Source organism: Salmo salar, chromosome ssa19 (genome assembly GCF_905237065.1).
Source record: "Salmo salar chromosome ssa19, Ssal_v3.1, whole genome shotgun sequence".
Taxonomy (NCBI): Eukaryota; Metazoa; Chordata; class Actinopteri; order Salmoniformes; family Salmonidae; genus Salmo; species Salmo salar.
Genome location: NC_059460.1, coordinates 30,083,074 through 30,099,042, shown reverse-complemented (window position 1 = coordinate 30,099,042; position 15,969 = coordinate 30,083,074). Strand labels below are relative to the sequence as shown.

At 42.0% G+C, this 15,969-nt stretch overlaps 1 protein-coding gene and 1 pseudogene across 7 annotated transcripts in view; one reads left to right on the top strand and one right to left on the bottom strand.

Moving 5' to 3' along the window:
• Positions 1–1,942, top strand: part of LOC106578677 (arf-GAP with SH3 domain, ANK repeat and PH domain-containing protein 1) — a 74,718-nt gene extending 72,776 nt beyond the window's left edge. For all 7 annotated transcript variants that reach the window (XM_045702193.1, XM_045702192.1, XM_014157766.2 and 4 more), the window contains 2 exons: positions 98–220; positions 544–1,942. In XM_045702193.1, coding sequence (XP_045558149.1) covers positions 98–220; positions 544–618 — 198 coding nt within the window. In that variant the 3' untranslated portion in view covers positions 619–1,942. The remainder of the gene's footprint in view (positions 1–97; positions 221–543) is intronic.
• An 872-nt stretch (positions 1,943–2,814) lies between these two features.
• LOC106578711 (elongation factor 1-alpha-like) lies at positions 2,815–4,289 on the bottom strand (annotated as a pseudogene).
• Between the last annotated feature and the right edge of the window lie 11,680 nt (positions 4,290–15,969).

The following is a 15,969-nucleotide window of genomic DNA, read 5'->3' as shown; positions in this document are numbered from 1 at the left end:
GTGGGTCACAACACAGAATGTTTTAGCAACCAGACCAGTCCACATACTATTGACTTGTCTCTAGTGACATTTTGGTAATGTTCATGTGTGTGTTTAGGGGAAGACCAAATCTCGGCGGGTGAAGACAATCTATGACTGCCAGGCTGACAACGATGACGAGCTGACGTTTGTGGAGGGAGAGGTGATCATAGTGACAGGAGAGGAGGACGGGGAGTGGTGGGTGAGTAACGGCCCCCTAGAAGGCTCACTGGTGCTACACTTAAACTGTTACACCCTTACTGGTGTTACCCTAACCCATTTTCAGCCTAACAGGCTCCTTGGTGTTACCTTAACCTAGTCCCAACCTAGCAGGCTCACTGGTGTTACCTTAAACTAGTCCCAACCTAGCAGGCTCCCTGGTGTTACCTTAACTAGTTACAACTTTGCCGTACTCACAGCCAAACAGACCTTATTGCAGGCTAAACATTGAACAAGAACACTGTTCAGTGCGGTTGCCCTCACCTAACACCTTATCGCTCTCTCTCTCTCTCTGTTTCCTTTCAGATCGGCCACATTGAAGGGCAGACGGAAAGGAAAGGGGCGTTCCCAATGTCCTTTGTCCACATCCTAAGTGAATGACAGCCAGATGAGGCTTGCACTATAACCCCCCACCCACCCTCACCCCTAGTAGTATCCCTGTTCTGTAAATAGCTACTGTAACAACATATGAAACCAGTGTGCTAAAAAAAAAAACACAAGAAACCCAAGTAGGCTCAACTAGCCACTGGATGCTGAGCACATCCATGTTGTAAATAAAATGAGTATTCTTACCAGTATTATCTTAACCTTAGAGCACGGCCTATGGCTACCATAGCCACTCTCAAAACCTAGCACTTACCCTAAAGTCTATGTTCATGCTGTTACTGTGTGTATATATATATATATATATATATATGTATGTATATATATATTTCTGTGTGTGTGTGTATATACATGTTTTATTGTACAACCATGTACAATTATACATGTGCTCTCTGCCTGCCAGATATCAGGGCAGCCGTGTTTGAATATTATCTGTAATCATTTTACTGGTGGTCATCACTGATATCATTGCTTGCATTTCTGGAGAAGGACAAATATGAAAGAAACCATGTCACTCGTCTCTCACCATTTCGTCATCCTACACCCCATTAGACTGAAGAGATTCTCATGTCTCCAACTGAAACCTACCATGATAACTCATGATGAAATAAGTATTAATTCAGTGTATTCCTTGTCGTTGCTCGCTTTGTGGTGCACATGTATTAGGATTGTTTCAGTATCACACCTGCTGCTACTGTATGGTGGGATATCAGAAGCCCCTGTGGAACCTCACAGGTCACCAGTAGTTCTCTCCTCTTAACACCGTTTCACTGTGTGACCAGTCATCTCCACCCTACTATGTAGACCTTTCTGTGCATGGTAGAAACATGACTGGAATTGAGCAGTGCTATTTAAAAAAGCCACTCAGGGTTTGAAGAACCACTTCTGATCGCTACTAACACTCATGCGTACATGGGAAGGTTAATGAGGTCAGTCTAAGCAATATTTGGGGAGAATTCTCAGATGGCCTAGGGAGAGATTTGAACAAATGTCCATTGACACTTCAAACCCATACAGGGTTAAGTCAATCAGGATTTATACATGGGATACGTCATAAGTGCCACTGTTTAGACAAACTAAGATGTAGCCGGTGTGGACATTCAAATTCATCCAGAAAGAGGCAGTCGAGCAAAAATAAAGTTTGCCTAGCCCAGCGTTATCCTTAGAACGCGGAGTACTTTTTGGACAGGTCATTGCAAATAGATGGAACTGATAGATGTGTTCTTTACTCCCCATTGACTAATTCCTCTGGTTTACACTCCATGTAAAGGAATATCAACCCCAATCATTCCATTGTATTAAAGTGTTTTGTTGTAATGGATTTGAATCAGTTGCCTTCTTTATATGCCAATAGTAAGAATAAATGTCACCAACCTAGCTGCCTTAATTATACTAATGCAAAACGAGAACAGCATGTACAGAAACTAACACTTATGTAGTCACTTCTAAAGAAAAAGTTGTACAAGATTCGCTACTAATGTACAGAACTTCAGTGAAAGTAAAATACTTCAGTCTGAAGCTTTTTGCACATTTCAACATTGCAGTCTAAAATGCAACAGGCCATTCAATTCCTTAAGTCATTCCAGAGGAGTTGTAATATGGTCTGTGTGTAAGCTTGTATAGAGGAATCAGGCACAGGACAGCAGATATGAGTATATAAACGTAATTTACTCAAAATAGACAAATACAATACAATAAAGCGAGGCCACGTAACGGACCGTATAACATACAAACAATTACTCAAACATAGGGGAACAGAGGGTTAAATAATGAACTAGTAATTGGGGAATTGAAACCAGGTGTGTAAGACAAAGACAAAAATGGAAAATGAAAAGTGGATCGGCGATGGCTAGAAGGCCGGTGACGTCGACTGCCGAACGCCGCCCGAACAAGGAGAGGGACCGACTTCAGCGGAAGTCGTGACAGGAGTCAAACGTAAAAGCAACTTCACATTCAAAAACAGTGCTTTGTGTTGCAACACACACAGTCAACTTGATGCTTCAAGCTCTTTTCATAACAGAACTGGTAAACTAAAATTCACTCATTTTGAGACATGGCCTTTCTGTGCGTGCTTCTTTGATCCTTATCCACTGACTTGATGACTCCCAGAGCAAACGTTTGCTTCAAGTACCTTGCTGCAAACCGACCTGAAGGAAGGAACACAGTATTGCCATGTAATTGTAAAAACCGAAGTCAGCCATAATCTAGATGGGGAGCACCTGGTGAACAAGCAGCCATTTGTAAAAAAGACCAGACATGTACATGAAGGAAGGAAAGCCATGTGCTAGTAAAACATTTGATCTAGAAAATGTTATGCAGTAACAGCTACAATTTCTAAGCTTACTGCCAGTACCCTGAAAAGATGGTGAGAAGTGTAGTGTACCTAAAGGAGGGTAGGTGAAGAAGCTCTCCACACAGAGGGGTCTGTTGGGGATCATCTTGACAGTGGCAGCATCTCCAGACTGCAGGATCTGGGGAAAGTCCTCTAGTGTCTTCCCTGTGCGACGGTCAAGCTTCTCCTTCAGCTCTGCAAAGCGGCAGGTCACGTGGGTGATGTGGTAGTCCAACACAGGCGAGTAGCCTGTCTTGATTTTGCCAGGATGGTTCAGATTATGAGCTGTGGGAAGTAATACAGAATTAAATGAGCACAGTACAGTACAATGTTCTCAGCCACATCTTCGCAGCGGAAGTTCTTCACAGACATGTTCTTGATGTTGAAGCCCACGTTGTGACCGGGCCCAGCCAGCTCCAGACCCTGGTGGTGCATCTGAATGGACTTGACCTCTGCAGTAAGCTTTGCAGGGGAGAACGACAGGATCATGCTAGGCTTCAGAATCCCAGTCTTGATCTTCCACACTGGAAGCGTGCCCACTCCTGCAGCACAGAGAAGAGACAACTACTCCGTTTTTCCCCCCCAGTAGATTTCTCCCATTTGCATGCCTCTCCGGTCTCCTGACTTTCCAGCCTTTGAACAATGGCATCTACACAGCAGACATCTTTATAAATTAAATCAAAATTCTCACTTTCTGAGATGGGAGAATATGCTTGACCCCGGTCCAGCCCGAGATTGGAAGGAATTACACAGCAGTGGGATCGTAGCTGATTCTTGAGGAAAATGCTCATGTTTTGGGTCACTTTGTCAAAGTGTTTCTGGCTGTTTGGTGGCTCAGTCACATCCATCTTGTTCACTGCGACAATTATTTGTTTGACACCGAGCGTGTAGGCGAGCAAGGCATGCTCCCTGGTCTGGCCATACCGGCCTCGAACTTCCCTCTGACAGCAGACACCACCAGAAGGGCAACATCAGCCTGAAATGAAAGGTGAACAAAGGCACAAGATTAGGTTACCACCAAGACCAATCATTCGCATTGGCCTAAACTAGGGATAGACAACTAGTCCTATGGGGACTGATTGGTGTCACTTTTGCCCCAGCCAACACACCCGACTCCAATACTCAACATCTTCAGTTTAGAATGCAATTACTTTAACCAGCTAGGGATGGGAAAAAGTGTGAAACCACACCAACTCCCGAGGACTGGAGTTTCCCCATCCCTGGCCTAAACTGCAAACCCCCACAGGCAGATAGGCTACCATGGACAGCTTACCTGTGATGTCCCAGTGATCATGTTCTTGATGAAATTACGATGGCCTGGAGCATAAACTATCATAACGGCGTATTTGTGGGTGTTGAATTTCAACAATGAAATGTCAATGGTTATTCCTCACTCCCTCTCCCAGGCATATTTGAAAGAGCTCTTACCCATCTGTAGGAGGATAAATTAAATTAGCTACAATTGCAGTTGCTCAAGGAAATGTAACTGATGTTGCTCCAATTAGTTTGCTTGCTATTTGTTCCTTACCTGGGCTGCAGTCTTCTCGTACAACACTACAAAGTTCAAAATTATTGCACATGCGGACTACTCTGAAGTGCGCATGTGCAATAACTTTGGAGGCCAGCATCCCGGAGTCGTGTGCTTCACTCTTGACGTTGAGACTGGTGTTTTGTGGGTACTATTTAATGAAGCTGCAGGTTGAGGACTTGTGAGGTGTCTGTTTCTCAAACTAGACACTAATGTACTTGTCCTCTTGCTCAGTTGTGCACTGGGGCCTCCCACTCCTCTTTCTATTCTGGTTAGAGACAGTTTGCACTGTTCTGTGAAGGGAGTGGTACATAGTGTTGTACGAGATCTTCAGTTTCTTGGCAATTTCTCACATAGAATAGCCTTCATTTTGCAGAACAAGAATAGACTGATGAGTTTCAGAAGAAAGGTCTTTTTTTCTGGCCATTTTGAGCCTGTAATCGAACCCACACATGCTGATGCTAATCTAAAGAAGTCCAGTTTTATTGCTTCTTTAATCAGAACAACAGTTTTCAGCTGTGCTAACAATTGCAAAAGGGTTTTCTAATGATCAATTAGCCTTTTAAAATGATAAACTTGGATTAGCTAACACAACGTGCCATTGGAACACAGGAGTGATGGTTGCTGATAATGGGCCTCTGTACGCCTATGTAGATGTTCCATAAAAAAATCTGCCATTTCTGGCTATAATAGTCATTTACAACATTAACAATGTCTACACTGTATTTCTGATCAATTTGATGTTATTTTAATGTACCAAAAAAAATGATTTTCTTTCAAAAACAAGGACATTTCTAAGTGACCCCAAACTTTTGAAAAATGTATGTAGCAATCTGTCAGTCGATGACAGTCGACAACGTAGCACGCAACCATTGGTTGATGCATGATGCATGCAACATCTGAGCAGCGGAACACGACCAAGAGCTTCCTTGCTAGCAGGCAGCCTTGGGGAATGTGATTACCACGACAACAGCCATAAACAAACAGCCACTTCAAACAGAGATCGCTACATTGTCAAACAGAGATCGCTACATTGTCAAACAGAAATCATTACATTTCATCTAGGCCAAAGGTAGTCCGTCTTCCATCTGTTTTCCATTAACAAGCGCTGTAGCATGGAAATGTAGGCCCGTGTGGGAACCCTAACACTATACGATTTTAATCAATTAAACGTTTTGTTTTTTAAAATTATTTCCCACTGATATGAAAGATAAGGTCCTTATGCTTCCAAAACTGTACCACAAGCGATGCGTGTTAATGTTCAGACCGAGCATTTGATATTGTTATTATTTTATTTGAATGATTATTTCATTGGCAAAGTGGGCAAATTTAGGAAGGAAATGCCAACCACGAACAGTGAGCCATCGTCTTCATGCATCAAAAAACTAATAATGAAAGAAAAACTGTGTAAGTTAGAATTTTGTAAAGTTAGGGTGGATTTTGTGAAGAGGTGGGGAAATGATTGTTATCTATCAATAATGACAAACCTGGCATTGCCGAGTTATTGTAGATAGAAAGCTACTGAGGATGTTAGCTGACTCTATCTGTCATATCTTTAATCTGAATTTAAAGGAAAGTGTTTGTCCTCAGGCCAGCTCCTAGAAAACTGTTGGAAAAAAATGTGTTTGACTAAATACAATGCTGCAGGCTCTAGTTTGATCTTATCTTGATTATTGTCCAGTCATATGTTCAAGTGCTGCAAAGAAGGACCTAGTTAAGCTGCATCGGTCCAGAACAGAGCAGCCTGTTTTTCTCTTCATTATAAATCAGGGGGCTAATATCAATACTATGCATGCCAGTCTCTCCTGGATAAGAGTTGAGGAAAGACTGACTGCATCGCTTCTTGTTTTTATAAGAAACATTAATGTGTTGGAAATTCCAACTTGTTTGCATAGTCAACTTACACACAGGACTGACACATTCACTTACCCTATGAGACAAGCCACCAGGGGTCTTTTCACAGTCCCCAGGTCCAGAATAAATTCAAGGCAACATACATTATTATACATAGCCATGATAGCATGGCTCTCCCTGTGGAGCTACAAAGCTCCACAGCGGAGATTGGAGTATCTGTCCATAGGACCACTTTAAGCCGTACACTACACAGAGCTGGGCTTTACGGAAGAGTGGCCAGAAAAAAATAAGCAAACATGTTTGGTGTTCGGCAAAAGGCATGTAGGAGACTCCCCAAACATATGGAAATATCATGACTCAAGGCGAGACCCAGATGCAGCCACAGGAGGAAGATGGTTGGAGTCTTACAATGTTTATTAATCCAAAAGGAGTAGTCAAGAGAATGGTCGTGGACAGGCAAAAGGTCAAAACGAGATCAGAGTACAGGAGGTCAGATGAGACTAAAATTGAGCTTTTTGGCCAACAAGGAAGACACTATGTCTGGCGCAAACCCAACGCCTCTCATCACCCCGAGAATACCATCCCCACAGTGAAGCATGGTGGTGCAGCATCATGCTGTGGGGATGTTTTTCATTGGCAGGGACTGGGAAACTGGTCAAATTGAAGGAATGATGGATGGCGCTAAATACAGGGAAATTCTTGAGGGAAACCTGTTTCAGTCTTCCAGAGATTTGAGACTGGGATGGAGGTTCATCTTCCAGCAGCACAATGACCCTAAGCATACTGCTAAAGCAACACTTGAGTGGTTTAAGGGGAAACATTTAAATGTCTTGGAATGGCCTAGTAAAAGCCTAGACCTCAATCCAATTGAGAATCTGTGGTATGACTTAAAGATTGCTGTACACCAGTGGAACCCATCCAACTTCAAGGAGCTGGAGCAGTTTTGCCTTGAAGAATGGGCAAAAATCCCAGTGGCTAGATGTGCCAAGCTTATAGAGACATATCACAAGATACTTGCAGCTGGGGGTGAATAGTTATGCATGCTCAAGTTCTGTTTTTTTTGTCTTATTTCTTGTTTCTTTCACAATAAAAAATATTTTGCATCATCAAAGTGGTAGGCATGTTGTGTTAATCAAATGATACAACCCCCCCCAAACATCCATTTTAATTCCAGGTTGTAAGGCAACAAAAGAGGAAAAATGCCAAGGGGGGTGAATACTTTCGTAAGCCACTGTATGTGCACCCCATCATTGCACTCTCTCTTGCTCTGCTGTGTGTGCATGATGTGCCTCTTGCTAGCTGTCACTCAAATGGTGGGAAATGTAGGGACAATGGCGCAACACAGCTTCCAGAAAAATAGTCTCTTTCAAATTAAGGATTTCGTGGCAAATTGCGATGCTACATGTGGGTGCTGCTATGGTGACCAGTGAGATGAGATAAGGCGGGGCTTTGCCTAGCAAAGACTTATAGATGACCTGGAGCAAGTGGGTTTGGCGACGAATATGTAGCGAGGGCCAGCCAACGAGAACATACAGGTCACAGTGGTGGGTAGTATATTGGGCTTTGGTGACAAAACAGATGGCACTGTGATAGACTGCATCCAATTTGCTGAGTAGAGTGTTGGAGGCTATTTTGTAAATGACATCGCCGAAGTCAAGGTTCGGTAGGATAGTCAGTTTTACGAGGGTATGTTTGGCAGCATGAGTGAAGGATGCTTTGTTGCGAAATAGGATGCCGATTCTAGATTTAATTTTGGATTGGAGATGCTTAATGTGAGTCTGGAAGGAGAGTTTACAGTCTAACCAGACACCTAGGTATTTGTAGATGTCCACATATTCTAAGTTAGAACCATCCAGAGTAGTGATGCTGGACGGGCGGGCAGGTGCTGGTAGCGATCGGTTGAAGAGCATGCATTTAGTTAGTTACTTGCATAGTTACTTGCATAGTTAGTTACTTGCATTTAAGAGCAGTTTGAGGCCACGGAATGAACTACACATTGAATGTATGTATGAATGTATGAACTACACATTGACACATCCAGACTAAAGTGGGAGGTGTAGCCCTTTCCTGCAGTCCAATGACCTAGTGGCCTCATGGGTGGAATGTTATTAACATTTTTAATAATTTCCTAATTAATAAACATATATTTTTTTTAACTGCCGGAAATCCTGTGCTTCTATGTCAAACAGTTGTGTTATATTTCAGTCTTTTGTCATGTATATAAAGTGTAATATTGGGATGCAAACTCAACATGTAATACATTTCAACTCTATATCTGACATGGTACAGGTGTCTTTTTTAAAATCCCATAACCATGTGTGTGAGGTGTATACTTTTGTTTCAAAGTGTATTTGTTTATGACTACCAAGAAACACTCTGTATGACCCTGATTTAGCCCACTGCAATAAAAGGTTATTAAAAAATACTTAGTAGTCACCAAAGTTCCTTTGTCTTTAACCCCTACCCTATGCCTAACCTAAAGCATAACCCTTACCTAAACCTAACCTTAAACCTTAACCCTAACCTTAACCACAGAGTTTCTAAACCCAGAGGCCCAACATCTTGAGACATCCCGGAATGCTTGCGAAGCAGACTTGGCAGACCAGACAATATTCCCTAAAAACACTCCTCTTTGATACAGCTAAAACCGGAAGTGACTTTTTCGTAGCAGGATAGAACTTACGCAACAGATTGTTCACTTCATTCATTGAGCAGAGGATAATTAACATAGCAGGTTAGGATATAAGGTTAAGGTTAGGAAAAGGGTTGGTGTTAGTGAAAATTCTCTCCTAATCTGCTGCTAAAAGTCACTTCTGGTAGTAGCTGTATCAAGTGGCGTTTTTAGGAAGTCTCAGACCGGGGATGAGAAGCCAATGAGAGTAGTGAACAATTCTTACTTAGTTAATTTCCTTGAAATCTAAAGGCACAACCTAGATTTGAGCCAACATCTTAAGTAGCTGAACATGTTATTATTCCAACCTCACGTTTGAATGGTAAGGCGAAAGCAACCAACTGTGTTGAAGAAAGTTGAGGAGTGAAGTCGGGGAAGGTGCATCTGTGACAGAACGTCGGACAGTAACAGTAAGGTTTGTTTATAAAGTCGAATAAACATGTCTCCAACCACCATATTACACAATCACACAAACTGAAACCATGTAGATTCAACTAGTGAGAGAGAGCATCAAATATCACAATAATTTGTATACACTCAGAGGCCAGTTTATTAGGTATGTGGCTGTGGCTGGTTATATAAAGCAGGCAGAGGGGCATTGAGGCATTCAGTTACTGTTCGATTGAAAGTTAGAATGGGCAATTCGAGTGACCTAAGCGATTTAGAGAATGGTATGACCATTGGTGCATGAGTCCATGGCTCCATCCTTCCTGGTGTCAATGGTACTAAACTGGTGGCGGTGGTGTAATGGTGTAGGGAATGTTTTCCTGGCACATGTTAGGTCCCTTGATAACATTTGAGCAAAGTGTCCATACCCCGAAGAATTCCAGCAGTTCTGGATGTACTAGATGGGTGTACCTAATTAACTGGCCACTGAGTGTATATGTGAATCGTAGCAGTTGGTTCTGTTTCAGTCATGTCTTTGGTCACGTTCGCGTGGGTCAAACAAATCAAATCAATGTTTTTATTTGTCACATGTTTTGTAGTGCTTACAGGATGAAGAACAGTTTCTAAGACTGTGTATCTAAGGCTCTGGCCTGTCCAAGAAGTGAGGGTAAACTGCTATCCACTTAATTGTTTTAATTATTATTTTGGGGATAAGGGAGGGTCACATGTTTGTTTTTTCAAGCGTTCAGGGAGGGTTTAGGTAAAATATATTTTGCTGAAGGGAGGGCCATCCATTTACATTTTCATTTTGGAGAGGTCTGATTTTCTCCATGTAACCTTTATTATAAATATCGTTCACTCCCTAAATGCTTTAAAATTCACAAAAAGCTGATGAAGAGTATCTCATAGAACAAAACATATAAGATCTCCCAAGCCTGTGTTTCCCACAGACTTCATTTTCTGCGTTTATCCCAAAAACTCTACAAAAGCACAATTTATTTCCACATAGGCTTTGTCCAACGAACCATGGAGTTTCTGAAAAAATGTTTTTGCTTTGTCATTATGGGCTATTGTGTGTAGATTGATGAGGGGGGGAAATGATTTAGTCCATTTTAGAATAAGGCTGTAACATAACAAAATGTGGAAAAAGTCAAGGGATCTGAATACTTTCCGAATGCACTGTACATGACAACAGGAATAGAAATTAAGCTCGCCCGAGGCTAGTACTTTTCAGACTGGGCTAGTAGACAATGTGCCAAACTAAACTGACACAGCAGTGAAATTTTGCCTTTACAAACATTGCATCCCACAGATTTAGGACCTGAATGTTACCAGGGCTGGTAGAAATCATGGAATGCTGGCCAGTGCCCAAAATCCTTATGTTCCATCCCTGCATATCAGTCCCTTTCAGACGACCCCCCTATCATTGTTGGTTCTCCTCAGTGACCTCATAGCTGAGGGTTTTAACTTCCCTCTTGAGAATTACAATCAGAAGTACAGTCATATAGCTCATTGCAATACTTCATCCCTTCTGGGAAATAGTACCCTAGACTGTCCTGATCATCTACTTGAACATTCCAGATAATTCCTCCATCCCAGTAGAAATGTCTCGTCCACATAGCAGGATTTAGGATGTGCAGATAGACCAAAGACCAGTCTATTTTACCGTTACTATAGTCTAGTCTGTGGATTATGGTGTTTTAATATATACAGTATGTTACCATTTTAGTTATTAACTTAGCTAGCTAGTAAAGGTAACTTTCTTTTCTTTTTTTCAGACGGGTGGACCGGAAATCCAGTGACAACACTTGGGTCTTCAGGTGCCATTTTCCAGTGGGAAAGAAAAATGGTCCTGTATTTACCAGAAAAGGTGCTCATCCTCCATGGCGGAAGAGGAAGATCCGGACAGTTGATTGGGAAACAAGAACAAACAATAAGACATGAGGATTGGGTGTTGAGGGACCACTTGTCACATTGTCCAATGTGAGTTTGTGTTATAATAAAGAATGCGTTTTCTGTCCAGATAAAGATGGTGATATAGCATTGAAAAAGATACACCACTGACCACGTCTCTTTGTTTTCCATTACAACAGAGTGCATCCCTCAGGCCTTCCGGTACATGGATAACCTGTGCCAGTGTGATCCGAGCGCAATAGTCCAGTTGTAGACTACAGCAGATCGAGCTTGTGGACGGACAGCTCAGTAGCTCATCAAATGTGATACAATATAGTGTACAACAATACATTTGAAGATATATCTGCACAGTATGTTTGTCATGTTTGTCTATGGTTCTCATGACTTATGATTGGGTGTTGAGGGACTACTTCTCACATTGTCCAAGGTGGGTTTGTGTTACGATAAATAATTTGTTTTCTGTCCAGATGAAGATGGTAATACAGTTTTGAAAAAGATCCACCACTGACCATTCATTTAAATATTGTCAGTTAATCATTCCACTTAAACTGGCTGGCTAGTTAGCTGACAAATAAACATACTGTGCAGATATATCTACAAATTCACCTGGCTAAATTATAGTTTGAGGAGTGACATAATGCTGTAATGATACATTTTTAAATGGGCTGGTTTAACAGCAAAATGAGCTAAATGGAAATATCTGCTAACTACTTTAATTATTGCATTATTGCAAATGCTCAGGCAGCTGCCATTTTCCAAATGGCCCTGCATTTACCAGAAAAGGAAGCTCCACACAATGAAGGGGGTAAGAAATAATTTAAACATCACAGATATAAGTTCTCAGACCAGCCATTGTGATTGAACGTACATTAAATACATTACTTTAGTTGGCTGCTTTGAGCAAAACTTGTATGTATTGTAACCTATTCTGGGAGCCTAGTGTGTGTGTGTGAACTATGTGGAATATTTTTGGACCTTAGGCTTCCTTGAAAACAGGTACTGACAGGAGGCGCGACAAGAACGCTGATCCAGTGCCCCCCCTCAAAAAAACTGATTGGAATAAAACCTTAAGATAAGAACAAAAACTGATTTGTATGCAAAAACAATTTATAAGATATTTACAGATGTTCACTGTTGCAGTGACAACTTTGGGAGCATGTGGTCCTTGAAAAACTCCTCTAGTCCAGCAATATGAGTCTGCCAGAGGTCGTCACGCTGGATGGGGATGGTGATGGAGGCTTTGGTGGTCCACTCAATGAAGAAGCAACTGTCCCTTCTAGTGGAGCGGCCCTTGGACCTGGTGCCAGTAAGGATGATCTTCACGGAGGCGGTAAGACCCTCACTCCTCATTGTTATAGAAATCCTTCAACTTCACTGGGTCTTCAATGGTAAAGTCCCTTGCACCATACGGACACTTGACCTCCACCACTGCTGTGGTGCCCACCAGACCATCTGGTGAGGTACCCAGGATCCCAGACCCTGTGACCCAAACCCCTGACTCCTGCACATCCATCCCTGTAGCCATTTTGAATGCCTTGATGCCCTCCTCTTCATTATCTGTACCCCACTTTACAGACAACACCCCATCCAACAACTGTGATCGGAGGACCCTTTTTTTAGCAGCGACGGAGTAATGCGCTTGGCCCTAACCACTGCTACAAAATTGCTGGATGTCAACCTCCTCTTCTCATGGTGTGCCAGTTGGGGTTGGTGCTCTGTCAAACGGTTGCCTGCTGTATAGCGTCCTGCTGCTCCACTGGCAGCACCATGCCAGCCAAGATGCCTGCATGCCCTAGGTGCCCTTATTTTTTAACAATGTCCGGTACAGACAGGTTGTTATGGCTCAGGTTGAAGGAGCCATGCCAATCCACTGAACCTGCACCAGAGACTGTTCCTTAGCCACTGAAGATCCTCTTCTGTGGGCTCTCGGGACAGAGGGTTGTAGTCTTCTGCAGGGTACAAGTCCTCCACTGACTGCACCTGGTTGGGCACGACTGGCTTCCTCTACTCGCATTCCACAAACATACAGCCAATATTGTGAACAGCAAAAATAGCCAATGCAGCCACATGGCTAAACTTATGAGCTCCACGGCAGCATTCACATGTGGTAGATAGAATAGCCCGGTCACCTATAGAGAACTGCCAAGAGAAAGGATTTTAAGTGCCACGTGCCTTTCAATGCATGACTTTGAACACCATGAACTGCATTTGTTGTAAGAAATGTGTTATATAAAGTTTGATTTAATTGATGACATTGCAGCTGTAGAATATTTAATAAACAGTAACTTTCATGAGCCTTCCCTGTAGCTCAGTTGGTAGAGCATGGTGTTTGCAACACCAGGGTTGTGGGTTCGATACCCACGGGGGGCCAGCACAGAAAAAAATGTTTATGAAATTGTATGAAATGTATGCATTCACTACTGTAAGTCACTCTGGATAAGAGCGTCTGCTAAATGACTAAAATGTAAAATGTAAATGTAATGAGGACAAGTGCAGTTTTTCCATAAACTTTTAATTGATTACTTGGGATTTTATCACGTGACATACTGTATCAATCATACAGTGGGAAGGATCCTATAAATCAAGACTGTGTGAATGCATATACCACTCAGAATAAATAAATACTGTGTCTTTGAAGATTTGTCTCTGGTCAGGCAACTACAATACAGACTGTATGTCTAAGCAAAGTCAATTCTGAATGTCAATAGATTTTTAGATTCATTCTCATCAATAACAACATTCTAGAACTAAGTTACTGTATTACTCATTCCTTCTGACAGAGCTGGTGTAACTGAGTCAGGAATATAGGCCTCCTTGCTCGCACACGCTTTTTCAGTTCTGCCCACAAATTTTCTATAGGATTGAGATCAGGGCTTTGTGATGGCCACTCCAATACCTTGACTTTGTTGTCCTTAAGCCATTTTTCCACAACTTTGGAAGTATGCTTGGGCTCATTGTCCATTTGGAAGACCCATTTGCGACCAAGCTTTAACTTCCTGACTGATGTCTTGAGATGTTGCTACAATATATCCACATAATTTTCCTCCCTCATAATGCCATCTATTTTGTGAAGTGCACCAGTCCCTCCTGCAGCGAAGCACCCCCACAACATGATGCTGCCACCCCGTGCTTCACGGTTGGGATGGTGTTCTTCGGCTTGCAAGCCTCCCCCTTTTTCCTCCAAACATAACGATGGTCATTATGGCCAAACAGTTCTATTTTTGTTTCATCAGACCAGAGGACATTTCTCCAAAAAGTACGATCCTTGTCCCCATGTGCAGTTGCAAACCGTAGTCTGGCTTTTTTTTATGGAGGTTTTGGAGCAGTGGCTTCCTCCTTGCTGAGCGGCCTTTCAGGTTATGTCGATATAGGACTCGTTTTACTGTGGATATAGATACTTTTGTACCTGTTTCCTCCAGCATCTTCACAAGGTCTTCTGCTATTGTTCTTGGGATTGATTTGCACTTTTCACACCAAAGTACGTTAATCTCTAGGAGACCGAACACGTCTCCTTCCTGAGTGGTATGATGGCAGCGTGGTTCCATGGTGTTTATACTTGCGTACTATTGTTTGTACAGATGAACATGGTACCTTCAGGCATTTGGAAATTGCTCCCAAGGATGAACCAGACTTGTGGAGGTCTACAATTTTTTTTTCTGAGGTCTTGGCTGATTTCTTTTGATTTTCCCATGATGTCAAGCAAAGAGGCACTGAGTTTGAAGGTAGGCCTTGAAATACATCCACAGGTACACCTCCAATTGACTCAAATGATGGAATTGTGATACAGTGAATTATAAGTGAAATAATCTGTCTGTAAACAATTGTTGGAAAAATTACTTGTGTCATGCACAAAGTAGATGTCATAACTGACTTGCCAAAACTATAGTTTGTTAACAAGAAATTTGTGGAGTGGTTGAAAAGCGAGTTTTAATGACTCCAACCTAATTGTATGTCAACTTCTGACTTCAACTGTAAATCTGGGGTAATCTGGTTAAGGATGTTATAATTGATTAAGTGTCTATTTCCTTGTAGAATGATGACAGCTGTATAGAACACATTGTATTGCTAAGATGCTCAAACTTAACTTAATAGCTACACTCACGACACAGGATAAACTTTATCCCTCATGCTGGCCCAGACCAAACCGGTAAATTGCCCCTGCACTTCTCCAATGGCCAGACTTATAGTGGTCTTCTCCCCTTTTTTAATGCTCTTATGCTCATCCTTGAAAAATGCCATAAGCTTTGAAAGACACCAAAGTCAACATACTATACAAACAAGTAATACAAATCACTTTTTTGATCTACTGCTCTGCTAACTAGCTAGCTAAAGATTATTCTCGAACTGCGCAAGTGCAGGCCATCAAATCAAAGGCAAGCCTTCGATATAAAGTTGTTTTTGACGAAAATGCAACGTGTCAGTTTGTCACTTTCACGCGGTTGGAGTAACAACATATTCAACTACTTAACAAATTGGCCCAAATCTAGGTTTTATCTTTACATTTTTAGAAATTTAACAACTAATGAAGAATGTTTCACGTCTCTCATTGACTTCTCTAACCCCTAACCCCAGTTTGGGCTGCTTGGTGTGCTTCAAAAGCGTTACCGGAAGTCTCGCGATTTTGCGCATCTGGGTTTAGAAATTGTGTTGGCGAGTACTGTA